Below are 25,579 nucleotides of genomic sequence, written 5' to 3'. Positions count from 1 at the left end.
GAGAGCAGACCACCAGTCTGACCAAAATTTATTAGGCGGGAATTTCCTCATCCTAATAAGCCTGGGAGCACTACGGGAGACCAGGGCTTATTTCATCCCTTCTCTACAACCATAAAAGACAGATATTCACACAGCGGCCATTTCAGTGACCTCCCCCTAGGAACGCATTCTCTTTCTCAGGGCTGTTCCTTGCTGAGAGAAAGAATTCAGCAATATTTCTCCCATTTGCTTTTGAAAGAAGAGAAATATGGCTCTGTTCCTCCTGGCTCTCAGGCAGCCAGACCTAATGGCTGTCTCCCTTGTTCCCTGAACATCACTGTTATCCTGTTCTTTTTTCAAGGTGCCCAGATTTTATATTGTTTAAACAATTTGTGCAGTTAACGCAATCATCACAAGGTCCTGAGGTGACATACATCCACTTATGAAGATGACAGGATTAAGAGATTAAAGACAGGTATAGGAAATCACAAGAGTATTGATTGGGGAAGTGATAAATGTCCATGAAATCTTCACAATTTATGTTAAGAGACTGCAATAAAAACAGGTGTAAGAAATTATAAAAGTATTAATTTGGGGAACTAATAAATGTCCATGAAATCTTCACAATTTATGTTCTTCTGCCATGGCTTCAGCCAGTCCCTCCGTTCAGGGTCCCTGATTTCCTGCAACAACAGGGCCTATAAAACAATAACACAATGAAAAAAACAAAGTGTCTAGGTAACACTAACAGGATTAATTGAACAGTACCTCACATCTTAACATTAACATTGAATGTAAATGGCCTAAATGCTCCATCTAAAATAAATATAGAATGACAGAATATATAAAAACCCATCAACCACATATCTGCTGTCTTCAAGAGAGTCACCTAACACATAAGGACTCACGAAACTTAAGGTAAAAAGGTGGAAAAAGATTTTCCACAAAAACAAAAACCAAAAGCAAGCAGAGGTAGCTATTCTTATATCAAACAAAACAAACCTTAAAGGAACAAAAGTCTGCTGCTTTAAGGTCTGTATTCTTTTTTATATTTAAAAAAAAGACAAAGAAGAATACTATCTAATAATAAAAGGATTAATCCAACAGGAGGTTCAGTATCTTTTTTTGTTTTAAAAAAAGACAAAGAAGGATACTATACAATGATAAAAGGATTAGTCCAACAAGAAGAGATTACAATCCTAATTTATAGGCATCTAACACTGGAGTTCCCTGATTTATAAAACAATTCCTACTATACCTAAGAACTGAGATAAACAGCAACACAGTAACAATGGGGGACTTCAATACTTTACTGACAGTGCTAGACAAGTCATCAAGACAGAAAGTAAAGAAGAAGCAATGAACTTAAATTACACTCTAAAACAAATAAACTTCACAGACATTTACAAAACATTCTTCCTCAAAACTGCAGAATATACATTAATCTCATCAGGACATGGAGAATTCTTTAAGATATACCATGTAATAGGCCACAAAAAAAACAAGTCTGAATAAATTTAGAGAAGTCAGCCAGGTGCGGTGGCTCAGCCAAGGTGGGCAGATCACAAGGTCAGGAGTTCGAGAACAGCACAGCCAGCAAGGTGAAACCCCATCTGTACTAAAACTACAAATATTAGCCTGGCACAGTGGCAGGCACCTGTAATCCCAGCTGCTTGGGAGGCTGAGGCAGGAGAATTGCTTGAACCTGTGTGGCAGAGGTTGCAGTGAGCCTAGATCATGCCACTGCACTCCAGCCTGGGCAACAGGGTGAGAATCCATCTCAAAAAAAAAAAAAAAAAAAGAAAAAAAAAGTAGAAAAATCACAATGAAATAAAACTGGAAATTAACTTCAAAAAGGAACCCTCAAAATTATAAAAATAAATGGAAATTAAATAATCTTCTCCTGAGTGATGTTTGAGTTAAAAATGAAATCAAGATGGAAATTTAACAGTTCTTTAAAATGAATGATAATAGTGACACAACTTGTCTAAACATCTGGAATACAGCAAAAGTGGTGCTAAGAGGAAACTTTATAGCATTAAATCCCTACATCAAAAAGTCTGAAAGAGCACAAATAGACAACTAAGATCACAGTTCAAGAAACTAGAGAAACAAGAACTAAACCCAAACAAAGCAGAAAACAAGAAATAAGAACAGAAGTGAATTAAATAGAAACAAAAAAATACAAAAGATAAATGAAACAAAAAGCTGTTTTTTGAAAAGATAAACAAAATTGATAGACCATTTGCAAGATTTGTCATGAAAAGAAAAGAGAAAATCTAAATAAGCTCAGTTAGAAATAAAACTGGAGATATTACAACCAATATCACAAAAATTTTAAAAAATTATTTAAGGCTACCATGAACACCTTTACATGTACAAACTAGAAAATCTACAGAAAATTGACAGAATCCTGGAAATATACAACTCTTTTAAATCAGTAAGAAACAGGAACCCTGAAAAGCCCAATAACAAGCAGTGAGATGGAATCAGTAATAAAAAGAAAGTTGCCAATAATGAAAAAGGCTAAAACCGAAGGGATTCACAGCTGAATTTGATTAGACATCCAAAGAGGAATCGCTACTATTTTTACTAAAACTATTCCAAAAGACAGAGAAAGAGGAAATCCTCCCTAAATTATTCTGTGTAGCCAGTATCATCCTAATAGTAAAATCAGGAAAGGCTATAACAAAAACAGACAACTACAGAACAATGTCCCTAATGAACACAGATGCAAAACCTCTCAGCAATATACAGCTAACTGAATTCAACACACCTCAAAAAGATAATACATCATGACAAAGTAGGTTTTATCCTAGGGATGCAGGGATGGTTTAACATATGTAAGTCTGCCAGGCACGGTGTTTCATGCCTGTAATCTCAGTACTTTGGGAGGCCGAAGTGGGTAGATCACGAAGTCAAGAGATTGAGACCATCCCGGGCAACGTGGCGAAACCCCATATCCACTAAAAATACAAAACTAAGCTGAGTGTGTTGGTGAGTGCCTGTAGTCCCAGCTACTTGGGAGGCTGAGGCAGGAGAATCACTTGAACCTGGGAGGTGGAGGTTGCAGTGAGCCAAGATCGTGCCATTGCACTCCAGCCTGGGTAACAAAAGCAAAACTTTGTCTCAAAAAAAAAAAAAAAAAAAGAAACAAACAAAATATGCAAGTCAATAGATGTGATACATCACATAAACAGAATTTTTTTTTTAAAGTATGATCATCTCAAAAAATTCAGAAAAAAGCATATGATGAAATTCAGGATTATTTTATGATATACTTCAAACAAATAAAAGCCATTTATGACAAACTCACAACCAACATCATACTAAATAAGAAAATTTGAAAGCATTCCCACTGAGAACTGAAACAAGACAAGGATGCCCACTTTCATCACTTCTATTCAGCATAGTACTGGAAGTCCTGGCCAGAGCAATCATACAAAAGAAATACATAAAGGGCATCCAACTTAGAAAAGAGGAAGTCAAACTGTTTCTGTTCACTGATGGTATGATCTTATACCTAGAAAACTTGAAAGACTCATCTAAAAAGCTTCCAGATTTTATAAGCAAATTCAGGAAAGTCTCAGGATACAAAATCAATGTACACAAATTAGTAGCATTGCTATACACCAAAAACAATGAAGCTGAGAATCAAATTAAGAATTAAGAACTCAATCTGTTTTGCAATAGCTGCAAAAATAATTTTAAAAATAAAATACTTAGAGGCCTGGCATGGTGGCTCATGCCTGTAATCCCAGCACTTTGGGAGGCCGATGTGGGCAGATCAAGATGTCAGGAGATTGAAACCATCCTGGCTAACATGGTGAAACTCTGTCTCTACTTAAAATACAAAAAATTAGCTGAGTGTGGTGGTGGGTACCTGTAGTCCCAGCTACTTGGGAGGCTGAGGCAGGAGAATGGTGTGAACCCGGGAGGTGGAGCTTGCAGTGAGTAGAGATCGTGCCACTACACTCCAGCCTGGGCGACACAGTGAGACTCCATCTTTAAAAAATTAAAATAAAAGAACTCTACAAGGAAAATTACAAAACACTGTTGAACGAAATAATAAATGACACTAACAAATGGAAACACATGTCATGTACATAGATGGTGACATGGTTAGGTTTGTGTCCTCACCCAAATCTCATTTTTAATTATAATTCCCATAATCCCCATTTGTCAAGAAAGAGACCAGGTGGAGGTAATTAGATCATGGGGGTGATGTCCCCCATGCTGTTTTTGTGATAGTAAATTCTCATGAATCTGATGGTTTTATAAGTGCTTGGTAGCTCCTTTTGTGTTCATTCTCCCTCCTTCTGCCAAGTGAAGAAGGCACCTTGTTTGTTTTGCTTCCCATTTAACTTCCACTGTAATTGTAAGTTTCTTGAGGCCTCCCAAGTCCTGTTGATCTGTGAGTCAATTAAACCTCTTTCCATGATAAATTACCCAGTCATGGGCACTTCTTTATAGCAGTATGAAAACAGGCTAATACAGATATAAAAAAAATTATTGAGAAAATGACCATACTGTGCAAAGCAATCTATAGATTCGATGTAATTTTTATCAAAATACCATAACTCTTCTTCTCAGAACTGGAAAAAAAAAGTATTCTAAAATTCATGTGGAACTCATTAAGAACCTGCGGAGCCAAAGCCATACTAAGCAAAAAGAACAAATCCGGGGTCATCACATTACCTGATTTCAAATTATAATACAAGGCTATAGTTACCAAAGCAGCATGGTACTGGTATAAAAATAGGCATGCAGACCCATAGAACAGAATAGAGAATCCTAAAATAAAGACAAATACAACCAACTGGTCTTTGACACAGCATATAAGAACATAAATTGAAAAAAGGACACCATATTCAACAAATAGTGCTTGAAAACCAGAAAACCACACATAGAAGAATGAAGCTAAATCTTCATCTCTCACCTCATACAAAAATCAACTTCTGATGGATCAAAGTCTGAAATTTAAGACCAGAAACCATATAAATTCTAGAAGATAACATCAGAAAACCTCTTCCAGACGTTGGCTTAGAAAAAGAATTTATGACTTAGATCTCATAAGCAAATAAAAAATAAATAAATGGAACCTAATTTAAAAGTTTCACAGCAAACAACAACAACAACAATAATAATAATCAGAGTAAAGGGACAACCCACAGATAGAAAATCAATAACAATAATAATAACAATAATAATAATAATTAAAGGGACAACCACGGATAGAACTATGCATATGAGAAGACTAATATCCAAAAACTACAAGAAACTCAGACAAATTGGCCAGACAAAAACAAATAATCCCATCAAATGTAGGGAAAGGACATGAACAGACAATTTTTAAAAGAAGATATACAAACAGCCAACGAACATAAGAAAAAATGCTGAACATCACTAATTATCAGGGAAATGCAAATTAGAATTACAGTAAGATACCACCTTACTCCTGCATGAATGGCCATAATTAAAAAGTTAAAAAAATAATAAATATTGGCATGGATGTGATAAAAAGGAAACACTTTACACTGCTGGTGAGAACATAATTTAGTACAACCACTATGGAAAGCAGTATGGATATTCCTTAAAGAACTAAAAGTAGAACTACCATTCAATTTAGCAATCCTGCCTCTAGGTATCTACTACCCCCCCCAAAACTAAGTCATTATATGAAAAAGGCACATGAACATGCATGTTTAGAGCAGCACAATTCACAATTACAAAGATATGTAACTAACCTAAGTGCCCATCATCCAAGGAGCAGATAAAGAAAATGTGATATATATGTACCATGAAACACTACTCCCCCATAAAAAGAAGCAAAATAATGTCCTTTGCAGGAACTTAAATGGAGTTAGAGGAAATTATTCTAAGTGAAGTAACTCAAGAATAAAAAAACAAATATTGTAGGTTTTCACTTAGAAGGGGGAGCTAAGCTATGAGGATGCAAATGCCTAAAAATAAAATAATAGACTCATATTATTCTAATATCTGGAATCTACAAGGAACTCAAATCAGCAAGAAAAAAGTCAATAATTGCATCAAAAGGTATGCAAAGTACACGAATAGACAATTATCAAAAGAAGATACTAAAGGAGTCAAAAACATATGGAAAAATGCTAAACATCACTAATCCTAACCCAAGACAGAAGGTTGGGAGGCAGATAAGAAATAAAAAACATATTGGGTACAGTGTACACTGCTCAGGTGATGGGTGCACTAAAATCTAAGAAATCAACACTAGAAAGCTTATTCATGTGATCAAAAAGCACCTGTACTTCAAAAACCATTGAAATAAAAATAAAAATATTTAAATAAATACATAAAAATAAAAGGTTTGAAAATATACCAATATATGAAAAATATTTGTGGATAATTTTCCATGTATTTCAAACTTTTAATAATGAGTATACATCATTTTATAGATCATGGCCAGGGAAGCAATATATGAGTACAATTTTTCATCTTCATGTAAATGTAGAGATACATAAAAATTAGTTAATATTAGCCCAAGGAGGTTTATAAACACCTATATTCTATTGAGACGATTTAGTCTCGAGAAACTTAAATTTTATTTTGCTCTTTCTTAGTAATGAATGCATTCATTGTATGGAAATGTATCACCCGGTCTTGAAAGAAAAAGCCAATGATAAAGAAGGTTGGAATCTTGAGTTTATTCATTAGTTGTCACAGAGAATGGGGCATTAAAGCAAATTAACAATATAAAAATTTTTGTTATGGGATATTATATTCTGTTTATTTTAAAGTTGCTTAGATTTGAACATTATATTTTTTGTTTTTCTTTTATTGACACATAATGTTTTACATATTTATGGGATACATATGAGTATTTGTTACATGCATAGAATGTGTAATGGTCAAGTCAAGGTATATAGGATATCTATAATTTTGAATATATATAATTTCCATGTGATGAGAACGTTTCAAGATCTCTCCTTTAGCTACTTTAAAATATACAATATATTGTCAACACAAGTTGCCCTAGCCTTCTCCTGTACATTAAAACTTACTTCTTTTCCATGTAAGTGTATGTTTTTGCCCATTCACCAGCCTCTCTTTATTTTCCCCTCCCACTCTTCCATACTTCCCAGCCTCTGATATCTATCATTCTATTCTCTATCTCCATGAGATCAAGTTTTTAGCTCTTATGTATGAGTTGAGAACATGTGGTATTTGTCTTCCTGTGCCTGGCTTATTTCACTCAACATAGTCACCTCCAGTTGCACCCATGTTGCTGCAAATGACATAATTTCATTCTTTGTTATGGCTGAATAGTATTCCATTGTGTGCGTGTACCACATTTTCTGTATCCATTGGTTCTTTGAATAAATAGTGGTTGATTTTATGTCTTTGCTATTGTGAATAATGCTGTGATACACATGTGAGTGCATGTATCCATTTGATATACTGATTTAGTTTCCTTTGTGTAATACCCAGTAGTGGGTTTCCTGAATCATCTGGAAGTTCTGTTTTTACTTTTGGGAGAAATATCTATACTGTTTTCTATAGTGGTTGTACTAACTTACATTCCCACCAAGAGCATATAAGCATTATTTTTCTTAATATTCTCAACAGCACCTATTATTTTTTGTTTTTTAATCTTAGTCATTCTAACAGGGTAAGATGATGTCTCATTGTGCTTTTGATTAGAATTTCCCAGAGCATATTAAACATTTTTTCACGGGCCTGTTTTCCATTAGCGTGTCATCATTTGAGAAATATCCATTCATGTCCTTTGACCACTTTTTAATTAGATCTTTTTTTAATTGTTGAGTTGAGTTCCTTATATATTCTAAATATTGGTTGTCAGTTGAATACTTTGCAATATATTCTCCTATGCAACATTTTGTCTCTTAACTGTTTTGATTATTTCCTTTGCTGTGCAGAAGCCTTTCAGTTTATTATAGTTTCATTTTGTCAATTTTGCTTTCAGTTGGTTGTGGTTTTGAGGTCTTAACTATAAAATCTTTACCTAGACCAATGTTCTGATTTTTTAAATGTTTTCTTCTGGTAGTTTTATACTTTTAGGTTTTATGTTTAAGTCATTCATCCATCTTGGGTTGGCTTTGTGTATGGTCAGAGATATAGTTTCATTATTTACATATGGATATTCAATTTTTCCTAGCACCATTTATTGAAGAGGGTATTCCTTCCCCAGAGTACATTCTAGCTGCCTTTGTTGAAAACTAATTGGCTATAAAAACATAGGTGTAATACTGGGTTCTCTATTTTGTTTCATTTGTTTTGGATCACTTTGGCTATTATGGTTCTTTTTTGGTTTCATACAAATGTTAGCTTTCTGGGATTTTTTATTTCTATAAAAATAGTGTTATTTTGACAGCAATTGCATTGACTCTAGATTTCTTTGGGCGGTGTAGTCGTTTTAATGATAAGAATTCTTTCTATCCATGAGCATGAGATTTCTTTGAATTTGTTTATGACCTCTTCAATTTCTTTCATGAGTGTTCTGTAGTTTTCTTTGTAAAGATTTTTCACGTCTTTGGTTGAATTTACACCTGGGCAATTTATACAGCTATTGTAAACAGGATTGCCTTCTTGCTTCATTCTTTTGACTATTTTATTATCAATGTATAGAAACAGTACTGATTTCTGTGTGTTGATTTTGTATTCTCCAAATTTACTGAATTTGTTTATGAGTTCTTTTTTTTTGTTTTTTGATGGAGTCTTTCTCTTTAGCCCAGGTTGGAGTGCAATGGCATAATCTCAGCTCATTGTAACCTCTGCCTCCTGGGCTTAAGTAATTCTCCTGCCTCAGCCTCCCGACTAGCTGGGACTACGAGACTGTGCCACCACGCCCGGCTAATTTTTGCATTTTTGGTAGATACAGGGTCTCACCATGTTGGCCAGGCTGGTCTCGAACTCCCAGCCTCAGGTGATCCACCCACCTTGGCCCCTCAAAGTGCCGAAATTAAAGGCATGAGCCACAGTACCTGGCCTTGTTTAGGAGTCTTTTGTTGCAGTCTTTTTAGGTTTTTCTATAGATAAAGTTATGTCATCTTCAAAGTGAACAATTTGACTTCCTTTTGCAAGTTAATTTGGATGTTTGTTATTTTTTTCTCTTGGAAGATTACTGATTAGGACTTTCACATTCAATAAGATTTGTGAAGTAAATACTCTTGTTTTGTTCTAGGTCTTAGAGAAAAAGCTTTCAGCTTTTGTCTGTTCAGTATATTGTAAGCTTTGGGTTTGTCACATATGACCTTTATAATTTTGCAGAATGATCTTTCTATGCCTAGTTTGTTGAGAGTTTTTAATAAAAACAGAAGTTGAATTTTATCAATTGCTTCTTCTACATTTATTGACCTAGTTATATGGGTTTTGTCCATCATTCTACTGAGGCAATGTATTTAGTGTATGGATATGTGTATGTGACCATCCTTTCATTTTTGGTACAAATTTCACTTGATTATGGTGTATTACCTTTTGATGTGCTTTTGTATTTGGTTTGCTAGCATTTTATTAAGGATTGTTGCATCTACGTTTATTACAGATATTGGCCTGTAGTTTTTGTTGTTGTTTTGGATCCTTGTCTGGTTTGGTATTGGGGCCTCTCAGAATGAATAAAGCATTCCTTTCTCTTAGTGTTTTTGAAATAGTTTGAGGGGAATTGGTGTTCATTTTTTTTTTTTTTTTACATAAATTTGGAAGAGTTCAGCAGTTAATTGATCTGATCTTGTCTCTTTTTTGTTAGGAGACATTTTATTACTGACTCAATCTCATTACTCATTGATTAGTTCAGTTTTTTTATTTCTGATTCAATTTGGATAGGTTATGTATTTATAGAAATTCAATCATTTCCTCTAGATTTTTCTGTTTGCTAGCATTTATAATATTCTCTGATTATCTTTGGTATTTCTGTGATATCAGTTGTAATGCCTATTTTTTAATTATGCTGATTTGGTTCTTATCTCTTTTCTTGATCAGTCAAGCTAACACTTTAGCAATATTGGATATATTATTGAATAACATATTTATCATTTCATTGATTCTTTGTATTTCTTTCTTTACTCCCTCTTTAGTTCTTCTCCAATCTTTATTATTTCTTTCATTGTGCAAATTTTGGGTTTAGTTTATTCTTGCTTTTTCATTTCCTGAGCTGCATTGTTAGATTGTTTATTTGATATCTTTCTGCTTTCTGATGTAGATGTTTATTGCTATAGCCTATCTGTTCCCAATGCTTTTGCTGTATACTACAGATTTTGATTTAACACTTTAAAAAATGACCATTTTAACTATTAATTGACCTAGTGGTCATTCAAGATTAGGTTATTTAATTTTCATGTATTCATATAGTTTCCAAAGATTTTCTTGGTGTTGATTTTTAGTTGTATTTTATGGTGGTTTGACATATTTGCTATAATTTTTTAAATTTGTTGTCATTTGTAGCCTTTTTTTTAAATGTTGACATTTGTAGTCTGTTATGGAGAATGTGCTAACAAAAACAATGCTTATTCTGCTGTTGTTGGATAAAATGTTTTGTAAATATCCATTGAAATCATTTGGCCTAAATTCAAGTTTAAATCCAGTGTTTGTTTTTTGATTTATTGTTTCCGTAATCTTTTTCATGCTGAGGTGAAGTGTTGAAGTCTCCCACAATTATTGTGTTGCAGTCGATTTCTCTCTTTAGATGTAGTAGTATCTACTTTATGAATCTGGGTACTTCAGTGTTTGGTGAATATATATATTTAGAATTGTTATATTCCGTTGTTGGATTGATTAATGAGTTTCTTTTCTTTTTCTAACTTAAATTCTTGTTTGTGTGACATAAGTATAGCTACTTCTGCTTACTTTTGGTTTCTCGTTGCATTAAATATCTTTTTTCGTGCTTTTACTTTCTCGTCTATATTTGTCTTAATAGATGAAGTGCATTTCTTGTAGGCAGCATAGTCAGATCATGTTCTCTAAATTTATTCACACAGTTTATTATTTTAAGTGAATAATTTAATCCATTTACATTCAATGCTGTTATTGATGTCTAAGGTATTGTTTCTGTTATATTGTAAATTCCTTTCATATTCTTTGTTTCTCACTTTTTCTCTTATTTTGTCATTGCTTTTTGTTAGTTTTTTGTTGTGGCACTATGAGTCCTTGCTCTTCCTCATTTGCATCTTTGCTTTACCAGTGATTTTTTACTTTTATGTGTTTTCATAAATGTTATCCTTTTGGTTCCAAGTTTATAATTCATTTTATAAATAATTTTCATCTTAATTTATTTGTTGACTCCATGGTCATTAATGTTGTTTAAATTTCATGTATTTGTATAGTTTCCAGACTTTCCCTTGGTATTGATTTCTAGTTTTACTCTACTGTGGTCTGAGAAGATACTTAATCTGATTTCAGTATTTTAAAATTTGTTGAGACTTATTTTGTGGCCTAAAATATGGTCTATCTTGAACAATAATCCATGTGCTGATTAGAAGGATGTATATTCTGCAGTTGTTGAGTAGAATGTTCTGTAAATATCTCTTAAGTCACTTGGAATAAAGTCCAATTTAAGTCCAATGTTTATTTATTGATTTTCTGTTAGATAATTTGTCTAATACTCTGAATGGAGTATTGAGTTTCCCAGGTATTATTGTATTGCTGCCTATCTCTCTGTTTGTGACTAAATATTGGTTTTGTAAATCTGGGTGATCCAGTGTTTTATAAATATATATTTATAATTATAGCTTCTTGATGAATTGACCCCCTTATCATTATATAATAACCCTTTTGCTTTTTTTTAACTCTTTTTGACTTAAAGTCTCATTTACTTGATATAAGTGTAGCTTCTCCTTTTTCCTTTTAGTTTCCATTTGCATGGAATATCTTTTTCCACTCCCTTACAGGTAACATGAGTTTCTTATAAGCAGCATATAGCTGGAAAATGTTTTTAAATTTATTAAGCCAGTCTATTTATTTTAAATGAACATTTAATCTATCTACAATAAAGGTTTACATTGATATGTAAGGTTTTGTTCCTGTTATGTTATTGTTTTCTATTTTATGAATTCTTTGAATTTTTTGTTTTTTTGACAGTCATTGTGGTTTGGTGGAATTCTATAGTAGAATCCTTTTATTCATTACTCTTCCTCCTTCATGTAATTGCTTTACCAGTGAGTTTTACACTTTCATGTGTTTTCCTGGTTTTAAATGTTGTCCTTTTGCTTCCATGTTTAGGACTCAGTTGAGCATTTCTTGTAGGGCCAGTCTGGTGGTGACAAATTTCTTCAGAATTTACTTGTCTGGAAATACTTTATTTCTACTTTATTTATGAAATTTAGTCTTGCTGAATGTAGAATTCTTCACTGACTTTTTTTTTTTCTTTCAGCGTTTTGAAAATGCCATCCCATTCTTTTCTGGCCTTTAAGGTTTCTGCTGAGAAGCCCACTTTTAGTCTAATGGGGTCTCCTTCCTAGGTGACTAGATGCACTTTTCTTCCTGATTTTAGAATCTTTGCTTTCATATTGATTTTAGACAGTCAGATTATAATGTGCTGTGGTGAAGTCCTTTTTGCATTGCATTTGTTAGGGATCACTGTGCCTTCCATATCTGAATGTCTAAACCTCTTGCTAAATGTGGAAATATTTTATCTATTATTTCATTAAATGGATTCTTTGGGACTTCTCTTAACCCTTAAGAACACTGATAATTTATAAATTAGTTTGCCTTATGTAGTCCCAAATGTCTTAAAGAGTTTCACTTATTTTTAAAAATTTATTTTGCAAAATTTTGTCTGGATTATTTCAAAAGACCTATGTTCAAGTCATAAAACTTTTTTCTTTGGTATAGCCTATTTTTGAAGGTTTTTAATGTGCTTTGTATTTCCTCCTCAACACCACCCATAGGTACGCAAAGTTCGGTGGCAACAAAGGAACGAGAAGAGACAAGTTGAGAGTGAAAGGTGGGGAGCCAGGGGGCCAGTGAAAAATGTGGAGGCTGTAAAGGCTCAGAGCTTTGGTCTTCACGCTATTAATTGAGTATAATCACTCAGATCTGAGAAGCAGATGTTCAGGGGTGAAAGGGGAAAAGGGAGACAATAAGCCATACATGTAATCTATAGCAGTGGTGGTTTAAGTGAATCTCCTTTGTGCTCAAACAGCATATCTTTAGTTAGCTGGTGGGAGCAGGCTTAACTAGGAACCCGCACATCTAGCCACATTCCAATGCTTCAGAGGAGTGTCTTTCTCCTTGAGCACAGTGTTTATAGATAAGAGAGCAGGTTGTACTCAGAGCATGGGAACATAATGGCGATAAGAAGGCTTTCTTCCTCAGAGGCCTCTTATGGCTTTCCATAACTTACTGTCCCATATTTTTATGGCCAGTTTATGTAGGCACCCCACAAGCCTTTTCCCCAACATGCCCCCCTTTTTTCTTTTTTAAAACCACCATTGCTATTAAGGCTTGTTTGCCCTGCCTGGTCTTTCTCCAGAAGCGTCTTCTGCATCTGCAGACTAAAAGCAAACAGCATAAACAGATACACATTAAAGCAAAATTTGCAATAGTTGATTCTACAATGGTCTTAATCCACTTAAAAGGATTTACATTTGAAAGTTCATCAGCAGCTCCAGTAAGAACGTCAGTCCCAGGCGAGACAGTTACATGAGCCTGAGATGTTTCAAAAACCTGCTCCTTTATTTTGGCTATATCTAATGTTAAATTTCCATTCCTTCCAGATGACATCTAACTTTTTCCCATGATGTTCAGTAGCATTATATAAATGGGGAGTTATGCAGAAATCAGGAGCATTCCAATCACATTGCATTTGCAATCGATGCTCTAAGCTCATTACACCATCCCCCATCCAAATAACAGTCTATCTAAGATCATTTCTTTGATTTGCCAGTTGTTGGTCTATTTGGGTTTGAGAATTCCACAATTTTGAGGATTTCTTTTTACCAATAATCTACATATTCTGCAGTTTGAACAGAGGAGTGTAAAGCAATTCCAGTAGTCACAGCAGTAGCTGTGACTGCAATAAGGCCCATAATAACTGCTAGAAGGGTAAAAATAAATCTTTATATTCTGGTAAAAACTCCCCTTAACATTTCTGTGATGATATGAATTGAAGGAGAGATTTCCCAAGGTTTATTGAGAGAAACCGGTATCCAAACTCCTTCTCTGGACCTTACCAGCAACACAGATGTTTTCACACCAAACATGGAGTCAATACAGGTGAAAATGTGACAGTTTTGACAAGTAATAGTTTGAGAATTAGGTTGAATATCAATATTTCCAACAATCAACATAAAAGGAGGTTTGACACAGCTTTGAATGGGTACTGTTTGGTTGGAAGAAAACCAATACACAAATTGAAGTCTCTCACCTTCTCCATTAAGATAATATTTTCCTTCCCAAACCTGAATATGAGATTGGGCCATCAATAATTTCTATAATTTGGGATGTTTAGGGCCTATTACTGGATTAATCATTTTTGGATGTAGGCTGGCCATACCAAAATTGATCCAAATTATGGGAAAACAAGCACAATTTTCAGTGTAAGTAGTGTTATCTCTTTGATAGTATAGAATCTGTTCTAGTTATGTTTTGCATCTGTTATTCTGATTGGTACAATTAACTGTAAAGGTGCCCTTAGGGGACCAATCAATGATGCTGCCATAGGAATTATTTTGCAGTACCACAGCATGATCAGTAATGTAATCCTCCCAAATTAATATTTCTAAATTCTCTGACCATTGTTGAGATTGTTGGCACCTCTCTTTTTTGGGGCTTAAACTGTTCCAATTGAAGCAAACTCTGCCTCTCTCTTCTCCTCTGACTCAGCCTCATCATCTGTCTGAAAAGGCTCCAGTGCTGCATGCACCAATGACCAAACTGACCAAATAGGCAAAGGAATTTCCTCTCCCTCTCTATGTGCTTTTTAAAAGTCCTTTCCAACTTTTTCCCAATCTTTTAATTTCAAAGTTCCCTGTTCAGGGAACCAAGGGCAAAATTGTTCCACAGCATGAAACAAATCTGTAAGATTTTCTGTATCAACTGAACCACCACACTTCAAGAGCTGCCACAGAAAGCTCAAATACATGGCATACTTACTTTCAGTTTGTCTCATTTGTGTCCCTGGCTTTGTCTGAGTGCCCCACTTACCTGCAGAGCTTAAAACTTTTTCATCCTTGGAAGTCCTTGGTCTGTCAGTCCTCCATTTCACATGCTTGACCATTCCTTCACTGGTACTTCAAGCCCCATGTTGGGGGCCAGAGTGTTGGGGTCCAGCCTCAACACCATGTATGGGTACCCAAGGTTTGGTGGTGACAAAGGAATGAAAAAAGACAAGTTAAGAGTGAAAGGTGGGGAGCCAGGGGGCCATTGCCAAATGTGGAGGCTGCAAAGGCTCAGAACTCTAGTCTTCACACTATGTTGAATACAATCATTTAGATCTGAGAAGCAGATGTTCAAGGGTGAAACGGGAAAAGGGAGACAGCACGTCATACACGTAATCTGTAGCAGTGGCAGTTTAAGTGAACCTCCTTTGTGCTCAAACAGCATATCTTTAGTTAGCTGGTGGGAGCAGGCTTAACTAGGAGCCTGCATATCCAGCCACATTCCAATGCTTCAGAGGAGTGTCTTTCTCCTTGAGCACAGGGTTTAAAAGAGAGCAGGTTGTACTCAGAGCATGGGAACATAATGGCGATAAGAAGGCTTTCCTCCTCAGAGGCCTCTTGTGGCTTTCCACAACTTATTGTCCATATTTTTAAGGTCAGTTTATGCAGGCACCCCATAAGCCTTTTTCCCAACACCTCCAATAAATTTTTTTCTTTCAGAATTTCTGGTTTTTCTTTTTCTTTTCAAGATATCTCTTTCCTTTCTCATTTGTAACCTGAATTGATTTTCTGAGTTTCTTTTATTGGTTTTCAGATATCTCTTGCATCTAAGCTTCTTTACAATTAATGTTTTGTATTTTTTAGGGGATGATGAATATGTTTATCATCATGATAGTGGTGATGGTTTTATGGGTATACATGTGTCAAATCTTAACCAAATTTTATATTACAAACATGTACAATTTATTGTATGGCAATTATACATCAATCAGGATGTTAAAATAGCGCCACAAACTCTTTTCTTTTTCAGTAAGAGATGGATTTTAATTCTCTTCTTGCTGAGTCTGGTTTGGCCTCAGTGCATCATTTGACCATTAGAATATAGCAGATACTGGGACTTCTGAACATAGGTCTTAAGAGGTCTTGCATCTTTGGCACAGCTGTCTGGGAACACTCTCTGAAAGCTCTGAGCTGCCACTTAAGAAGTCTGGCTACCTTGAGACTGTGATGCTAGAGAGGCCATGTGTAAATATTCCAGGTGAAGCTGCCAGATGAGCTCAGCCTTCTCCATCAAAGTGCCAGATATGTGAGTGACCAGCTCAGACCAGCCCAAATGTCATCTGAATACCACGGGGTAACCTTTGTTATGTGGCAAAAAATATATTATCACGTGGAAAAAATATATTACCCCAATTGAGCCCTGTTTGATTTCCTGACCTCTGAAATTGTGGGATATATTATAATGCAACATCTGTTATTTAAAACCATTGGACAGTTTTGGGGTGGTTTATTATGCAGCAGTAGATAACAACAAATGAAATTGGCACATGGAAGTCAGGAGTGCTTTTCTAACAAAAACATGTGGCCTTGACATTGGTACTGGGCAGTGGGCAGAAGCTGGAAGAGCCACGAAGAGACCAATAGTGAAAGGCTGAAGGACAATGATGAAAATGTTATTAGAGCTGGAGAACATATGACACATTATGTGGTGGTAAGAAGTTTTGTGAACCTGTTGACTTTAAATCAATCTTTTGGATATTTTCTCTGATATTTTGAGGATTTATTTTTGGTTAAGATCTTTTGTTAAAGAATTATTATGTTCCTTTAGGGATGTCATATTTCCTTGCTTTCTTACATTTCTTGTGTCTGTACATTGATTTCTGTGCATCTGATATAAGTCACTTTTTATTTTTGAATTTACTTTCCTTGAGGGTGAGGATTTTTTTCCTGAAGATGTGACTCTAATGTTGGTTGGGTAGGGTTTTTTTGGCTTTGCATTCAATCGTGATATCTCTGTGTGATTTCTTTGGCTGTAAATATCATATCATTAGTGGTATCTGTGATTTCCTCAGTGTGTTACAGTGTGGTTATTGCTAGAGGCTACAGTGGAGTTGTGATGGCTACACTGAAATGCTGTGTGGGCTCATCTCTAGGTTTCAGTGGTAGCACTGGTGGACTAAGCTTATCTATCCTTTTGCCATAGGGTGACATATGCTGTCACCTGTGTTAGTGACTCCAGGCAGGCCACCAGCAGCATAGCTTACTCAGATGCCAGTTGTAATTGTAGTGTACTGGGAAGGCAAATGGACTCTCAAACTTCTGGACAGCCAAAGTGGCATGGACAATGGAGGTAGCAGTGGTGGTGAAATGCTTTTCCAAGTCTCAAGTGCTCTTCTGAGTCCCAACTGTGTTGGCAATGGTTGCAATGGGCTGTGTAGGCCAGCCTCTAGGCTAGTTGGTGGCACTTGTAGGTAAAGGCCAGCAGAAGTGGTAGTAGTAGAGTGTTTCTGCCCACCCTCAGTGCCCCCTAAAGACACAATTGGTTGTCCTAGGTGGTGGATTACGTTGAGGAACCTCCCCAGGACCCTGGATCCTCCACTTTGTATCAAGGAAGGGCTGATGCTGGGTGGAGCTGAATTGCACTCAGGTTTCCCCACTGATGAGTACCTGCACAGATATAATAGGTAGGAGTGAGACAATCTCGGGGGACTGGTGAAATGCTTGGGTAAGGGGCAACTGTCGCTGCTATGAGGTCCTGCCACAGGGAGGGTGGTGGTGGTCTCAGCAGCCACAGCTTTGACTGGTGGGTGGGGAACTTTTATCCCTCTCATACCTAGTCCTACTGGGGCTTGCTCCCTCCTCCCATCTGTCACAGAAAACCTAGCTATTCTGTCAGAACAGAGAAATTTATGCTGTTCTTTAGTTCAACCCTGGGTCACAGGAGCCCCTCCCCAGCTCAAGACCAAGCCACTGTGACAACTGTCACACTGCTCAAATCCTGGGGGTAATGCCCACTTTCAGTGCTGTTGGCTGCAGTCCATGCCATGCTTGCTTCTCAGTCTTGGTTGTGTTAGCCCCCTCCCTGCTCATGCCCCAGTTCCGTGAGCAGCAGCTTGAGTTTCCTTAATGCCTAGGACCCTGGTAGCTAGGACCGTGAACACTGTTAAGATCGAGGATTAAGAATGGCATCTTGCTATAGCTGCTTAGCCTTCAGGAAGGGAGTGGAACCAATGGCATTTTCCCTCCCTTCAGTAGTTCCTTTTCTCAGTCGCCTGACTGCTCCCTGTGCTAGATTCAGTGATTGGGAGGGTCAAAGTGCTCTCCTGTGATCTAGATTGTATGATTCCCCAGTGAGAAAATGGACCACAGAAAAGCTGTTGCTTACTTTCTCCTGTATTATAGAGTCATTTCTGATTTCCAGTCAGTCTTGGGCACACAGGCTGCCTTTTTTCCCCCTTTCTAGTTTCTGAAGTTTCCTGTCACTTTTCTGTTGAACTCTTGTGTTCTCTCTTTGATAATGTTACTCAGTGTGTGATTGTCTATATGCTATTATGGTACTACATGGATGAGACTGGCTTGAAATACTCCTAGTCAGTCATCTTTAAAAAATTGTATGATTTTGAATCATGCCACCTTGCTGAGCTCATGTATTAGTTCTGGTGGGTTTTTAAAAATTCCTTCGAATTTTTTTTTTTTTTTTTTTTTTTTGAGATGGAGTCTCACTCTGTCACCCAGGCTGGAGTGCAGTGGTGGGATCCCAGCTCACTGCAAGCTCTGCCTCCCAGGTTCACGCCATTCTCTTGCCTCAGCTTCCTGAGTAGCTGGGACTACAGGTGCCCACCACCATGTCTGGCTAATTTTTTGTATTTTTCGTAGAGACGGGGAGAAATTTTTATTTGCATGATAATGTCATCTGTAAAGTTTCCAATCCCCATGTGGAGGCCATTAATTTATTTTTGTTACATGATATCTTTGGCTAAGACCTCAAGTATAATGTTGAATAGAAGTGGCAGAAACAGACATTCTTGTTTTTTCTGAAGTAATGTTCCCAAACCCAGGCTTTAACCATTACATGTGACATTAGCTGCACATTTTATAGATGTCGTATAGCAGGCCTAGAAAGTTTTCTTGTATTTCTAGACTGCTTTGGGGTTTTATTACAAATAAATGTTGGTTTTGTTAAATGTTCTTGTGTATATCAAATAATTTTTTTTTGTATTTTGTTGTATTTCTGTGTTACACTGAGTAATTTTTGGATGTTTAGCCTAATTTGTATTTTTGAGATAACTCCTTTTGGTAATGGTTAAACTACTAAATAATTAGAGAAATCAACTGTTCTGACATAAAACAAACAACTATAAAGAGTGTGGAATAGCTTTATTAGAAAGTTTGACTAGATACAAAAATGAACAGCAATTATGAGCACGAAACAAGGTTTAAAGCTTGAAAAAAGTATCAATAACTTGATAAAACCTTAAGTGTTACAGGTAATATCTAACTATTATGAAATGACAGACGAAAGTATCAAAGTATACCCAATAAGCAATATCTAATCACATGCGAATTTCCTCTAAGATTATTTTAAGTAACTATTGGAGTAAATAGAAAATTTAAACTGTGATTACCTTTATGGAGCCTGAGATTTGCTAAGAAAGCATTTTGACTGGAGGCAAAGAATCAAAAATTATTTAATTCTACCAGTACTGTCTTAAGTTCACAGAAAAATCATGATTTTTGGCTATACACATATATTTTTAATTAAAGAGGAGGATTATTACTCAAGAAATTTGTACAAAATATAAACATACTTTTAAGTTTTTAAAAAAATGTATATTCTACTAATATTACCATGTAGCATATGAAGGTTATGGTATTCTAACTATAGAATCTTAAGATTTTTTTATGAGATACTGTTTTGCCAGACAATATCTATGTGCAGTGTGGCTATATGATGTAGAACAAAAAAATTATATATATATACACATTATATATATACACACATTATATATATATATATATATATATATATTCCCAAGTATTATTTAATGCAGAGAACTGAAAATCTTCAAAAGTTTAAAAAATCCTCAACATGTCCGATGCAACTGATAGAAAAAATATTTCCGCAGGACCAGAAATAAACTAGAAAACTAGAAGCGTTTACAGGAGTAATAACACTGAAAAGCCGCTGCTCCCTTCAGGCCTTGGTTGATTGCAAGGACCTCAAACTAGTGTGGATTGCCCAATTTACCCCCTTGAAATAAACAAAGAAAAAGTACTGACTGAATTTATCCCAAATGTGAGAAGCAAATCATAAAATATAAAACACACGAGAAAATAAGCTACCAGTATAAATAATTTGAAAAAAATTATTTGTATAAATTTTAGTTATTTTAAATATACTTAAAATATTTAACTAAAGACAATGGGTAAAATGGAAAATTTTTAAAAATGATTTGAAAAGACTAAGAAATTGTAAACTAAACAAGCATATTTGGAAAGGAGCCAAAGAGAAATTTAAAAAATGAATAAGTTTAATACACAATATTTGGGTTAAATATTAAGTTAGACTCACATGATAAAAAGATTAGTAAACTGAAATATTGAGCAGAACGAATATCATCAAATAGAGACAAAGTGTAAAAATAAAAATATAATTATAGATATAGGAAGAATGAGAAGTAAAAATACATTTATATAATCCAATAGAATATATAAAACTATAGAATATAGAAATAGAATATATAAACATTTCCACCAGCAATAAATGACAGCTTTTGTTACTCTACATCCTCACTAGCAGTTAGTGTAGTCAGTGTTTTAGATTTTAGCTGTTCTAATATGGGTGTAGCAGTATGTCATTGTTATTTTAAATTTCAGTTTCCTAAGGACACATGATGCTGAGCATCTTTCCATATGCTTATTTGTCATGCTTTTAAGCTCTTTAGTGAGACCTCACAACTTTTACATTCATATTTGTTTGAATCCTTTGCCATTTTATAATTGGGTTGTTTTTTATTCTTGAGTTTTAAATGTTTTTAATTAATTTATTTTTTTGCATATTGTGGCTACCAGTCTCTTATCAGTTAAGTGTTTTGCAATTATTTTCTCCCATTCTGTGCCTTTTCCTTCTATTCTTTTAACAGTGTCTTTTGCAGTTCAGAAATGTTATTTTTAATATAGTTCATTTCAGCAGTTTTTGCTTTCATGGACCATGTTTTTGGTTGTTGGTGTATCAAATGAGCCAAACCCAAGGTAATTGAGATTCTGCTTTATGTTATCTTCTAAGAGTTTTGTAGTTTTCCCCTTTACATATGTCTATAATCCATTTTTAGTAATTTTTGTAAAAATTGCAAGGTCTGAGCTTAGGGGTTTTTTTAATTTTTTTAATTTTTCCTATTGCATGTGGATGTCCAGTTGTTCCAGTACCATTTGTTGAAAAATTACCTTTTCTCAATTGAATTGCATTTCCTCTATTCTCAAAGATAAGCTGACTTATTTGTGTGGGTCAATTTCCGAGCTTTCTCTTTTGTTCCATTGATCTGTCTCTCTGTTCTTTTACCAGTACCACATTGCTTGATTACTATAGCTTTATAGGAGTTCTTGAAGCTGGGTAGTGTCACTTCTATAGCTTTTCTTTTTAAATATTTTCTTTGCTATTCTGAGTCTTTCGTCTTTCAATATAAATTTTAGAATCAGTTTGTCAAAATTCACAAATTAACTTGCTGGAATTTTGAGTGGGGCTGCATTGAATGTGTAGATAAAGTGGAGAACATTTTAACAATGCTGAATCTTTCTATTCTTAAACGTGGATTATCTCTTCCCTTACTTAGATCTTCTTTGAGGTTTTTAATCACAGTTTTTTAGATTTCTTCATATATATCTTCTATTTATTTTATTAGATTTGTACCTAAATATTTCATTGCTATTTCACCTGAAATCCTCACAATCATTTTCTGTTGTCAGTGACTAGTCATAGGTCTTAAAATGCTACTCAATGAATATGATAAAATGTATACTGAAGTGACATTTTTGATTAATTCAGTAATAAGACAAAACACAGAATAATTTTCTCATATAGATTACACTCAACTGAAAAGATTACTGTATATTTGTTTATACACTAACATCATTCTTATAAATAAAATAACACTAAAATGATACATTATGATAAAGATTTTAAAAAGATATTTAAACAAACTTTTTTTTCAAATAATGTATTAGTTTCATGCAAAGTAGCTCCTAAATTTTTATAAATGGTTTGTTTCTTTTAGCATATTCCTTTTTTCTTCAGAGGTCTCTTTTAAGCCCATAGACTTTATAATCAGTCTTTTGTTTTGGGTTTATTTAATAGTAATATTTTCCCCACATTATTTGTGATTACACAGACACATTAGGCTTACAATATTTTGAATAGTCTAAGGTGAAAGCCAATGTAATCAGGATAAACTTGATCTGTGTTATCTGTCTCCTGAGGTGCCCAAGAACTTGATCGTCATTCCCAGCAGCTTCTGGTTGACATTTCTCAGAGTGAGAACTGACGTGTACATTCAGATTCATGAGCTTTTAATGTAGCAGGTAGAATGCAGTTCTCTTGTGCATTCTGACCCACCCATAGATGAGCTCTCTGTTTTTTTTATTTTAGACTATTACTTTCATGTCTGTACCATATTATTGCAAGTTTTATGATTTGTCATAGTGGACAGATTCATCAAATAAAAATATAGGACATAAAATTAACTCTAAAATTTAAATAAACAACAAATAACTTTGGGGTGCACACGTATTCTGTTGGCTATTATCAGTTGTTAGATTCTGTAGATAAATTTTCCAAAGAAATAATGAGAATATTTATACTTTAGTTATCAATTCTAATCTATGATATCATGCTGTTTTCTTGTCCTGCCTTCAGCACCTGAAGAGCATTGTTGAAGACTCCATCTAATGATTCAGAGCAAGTATTTTTTAGTGTGTTATTGTTATTAGCAGAAAGAGGGACATAAAATACATGGGGTGAGCTGAATATATCTTAGGTAAGAGAGAAAAATATTCAAATTCTTATGTTATCTGATTTTTTAAATCTTTTTTGGTGTGTGGCTTATAATGTATTATATTAATAAAAGTATATAAACATGTAATTTACAAATAGTTGCCAATATTATTAATGTATGTTTAAGTATTGTATTACTGGTTTTGTCAAAAGAAAATGGGGATATGTAGGGAAAAGAAAGAGAGATCAGACTGTTACTGTGCCTATGTAGAAAAGGAAGACATAAGAAACTCCATTTTGTTTACCTGGCTAGTTGATGATACTCGATTGAGGTGTCTCCATCTTCATGGAGGTGCTTTTCTTTCCATCTCCAGTGGGTTCATTGTAGAACTTTAAATGTCTAGTGAGTATCCAAACAGGAAGCTGATTTTCTCCTGGTGAAACACAAGCAAAACCTCTCCCCCATGTTATCACCTTCCCTATTTCCCATGTTTTATTTTTATTATCTTTCTACCAAATCAGTTTTCCTTCTTCATTCCTTCATGTGGGCTGTTCCTTTTATCAGTAAGATGTTGTTCTGCAGAGTAGAGGTCTGATTTCCATGAATGTTAAAAAATTTTAAAATATAGAGTGCTAGATTAAGTAGCATCTGGGGAGTGTTACACTCCTTACTGTTTCTTCTTTTCTTCTTTCCTTCTTCTTCTTCTTCTTCTTCTTCTTCTTCTTCTTCTTCTTCTTCTTCTTCTTCTTCTTCTTCTTCTTCTTCTTCTTCTTCTTCTTCTTCTTCTTCTTCTTCTTCTTCTTCTTCTTCTTCTTCTTCTTCTTCTTCTTCTTTCTTCTTCTTCTTCTTCTTCTTCTTCTTCTTCTTCTTCTTCTTCTTCTTCTTCTTCTTCTTCTTCTTCTTCTTCTTCTTCTTCTTCTTCTTCTTCTTCTTCTTCTTCTTCTTCTTCTTCTTCTTCTTCTTTCTTCTTCTTCTCCTTCTTCTCCTTCTTCTCCTTCTTCTCCTTCTTTTCTTCTTCTCCTTCTTCTCCTTCTTTTCTTCTTCTTCTTCTTCTTCTTCTTCTTCTTCTTCTTCTTCTTCTTCTTCTTCTTCTTCTTCTTCTTCTTCTTCTTCTTCTTCTTCTTTTCTTCTTCTTCTTCTTCTTCTTTCTTCTTCTTCTCCTTCTTCTCCTTCTTCTCCTTCTTCTCCTTCTTCTCCTTCTTTTCTTCTTCTCCTTCTTCTCCTTCTTTTCTTCTTCTTCTTCTTCTTCTTCTTCTTCTTCTTCTTCTTCTTCTTCTTCTTCTTCTTCTTCTTCTTCTTCTTCTTCTTCTTCTTCTTCTTCTTCTTCTTCTTCTTCTTCTTCTTCTTCTTCTTCTTCTTCTTCTTCTTCTTCTTCTTCTTCTTCTTCTTCTTCTTCTTCTTCTTCTTCTTCTTCTTCTTCTTCTTCTTCTTCTTCTTCTTCTTCTTCTTCTTCTTCTTCTTCTTCTTCTTCTTCTTCTTCTTTCTTCTTCTTCTTCTTCTTCTTCTTCTTCTTCTTCTTCTTCTTCTTCTTCTTCTTCTTCTTCTTCTTCTTCTTCTTCTTCTTCTTCTTCTTCTTCTTCTTCTTCTTCTTCTTCTTCTTCTTCTTCTTCTTCTTCTTCTTCTTCTTCCTTCTTCTTCTTCTTCTTCTTCTTCTTCTTCTTCTTCTTCTTCTTCTTCTTCTTCCTTCTTCTTCCTCTTCCTCCTCCTCCTCCTCCTCCTCCTTCTTCTTCCTTCTTCTTCTTCTTCTTCTTCTTCTTCTTCTTCTTCTTCTTCTTCTTCTTCTTCTTCTTCTTCTTCTTCTTCTTCCTTCTTTCTTCTTCTTCTTTCTTCTTCTTTTTTTTTTTTTTTGTTTAACCAATTGAGTTTTGAGGTTCTATTAGTTCTTTTAATTATGGCCTGTCCTTGGGAATTATAGGGAATTCCTGATGTATGTGTAATTTTCCACTGATTTAAGAATTTTGAACCGTCAACATATAGAGACTATTAAGTTCTTAAGTTAAGAGTATCCTGATGCTTTTCTTGATTCCATCATGACAGCAGAGCAAAATTTTGCTGAGGGTGCAGACAAATGCTGAAGAACTATCAGTTATTGGTTCTGGAAGTAACATAAATGTGTTTCTTTACTAACTTAAGCTTTTAGACAAAGATAAACAATAATTTTAACTACAAAATGTGTTTCTTCTAAACTGATAGATATCAGTAGGTTGTAGAGCAATGTTATACAGTATAGTGATAATTGACAATGAAATATAACTGGACCCACTTTTATCTCAGAAGAAGCTGAGTCATTGTGGTAGTTTTTCATTTTTTTCTGTGTTGTAAAGCGACATCATTTCAGTCACTGGATTAAATAAATTTGATAACACAATGATGCCTACATCCTGGCAAATAACATTAGTAGCTGCAAAATTGTTCAGTGAAATCATGCAAGGTGTTCTGATGTTGTGGATTTCCTGAGACAATTTGAGGAAAAGTATATTTTAAATTGGAGACCAAAGTATTTTTCAAGGCATAAGAGGGTAT

At 34.8% G+C, this 25,579-nt stretch overlaps 1 protein-coding gene across 23 annotated transcripts in view; it reads right to left on the bottom strand.

The window, feature by feature from the left end:
• The window catches only part of LOC107130780 (uncharacterized), a 428,352-nt gene that overhangs the window by 64,379 nt on the left and 338,394 nt on the right, over positions 1-25,579 (bottom strand). For 4 of the 23 annotated variants that reach the window (XR_012417591.1, XR_012417597.1, XM_065520576.2 and 1 more), the window contains one exon: positions 500-677. The exons of the other annotated variants lie outside the window; for them this stretch is intronic. Coding sequence is in view for 2 of the 4 variants with exons in the window: in XM_065520576.2 (XP_065376648.1) it covers positions 629-677 (49 nt within the window). In the remaining 2 variants the exon portion in view is untranslated. Of the gene's footprint in view, positions 1-499; positions 678-25,579 lie in introns of those variants that run through there. 23 annotated transcript variants of the gene reach the window in all.

The sequence above is a fragment of the Macaca fascicularis genome, chromosome 9 (genome assembly GCF_037993035.2).
Source record: "Macaca fascicularis isolate 582-1 chromosome 9, T2T-MFA8v1.1".
Classification (NCBI taxonomy): Eukaryota; Metazoa; Chordata; class Mammalia; order Primates; family Cercopithecidae; genus Macaca; species Macaca fascicularis.
The sequence above is the reverse complement of the archived record's forward strand: the minus strand, read 5'-3'. Positions and strand labels throughout refer to the sequence as shown.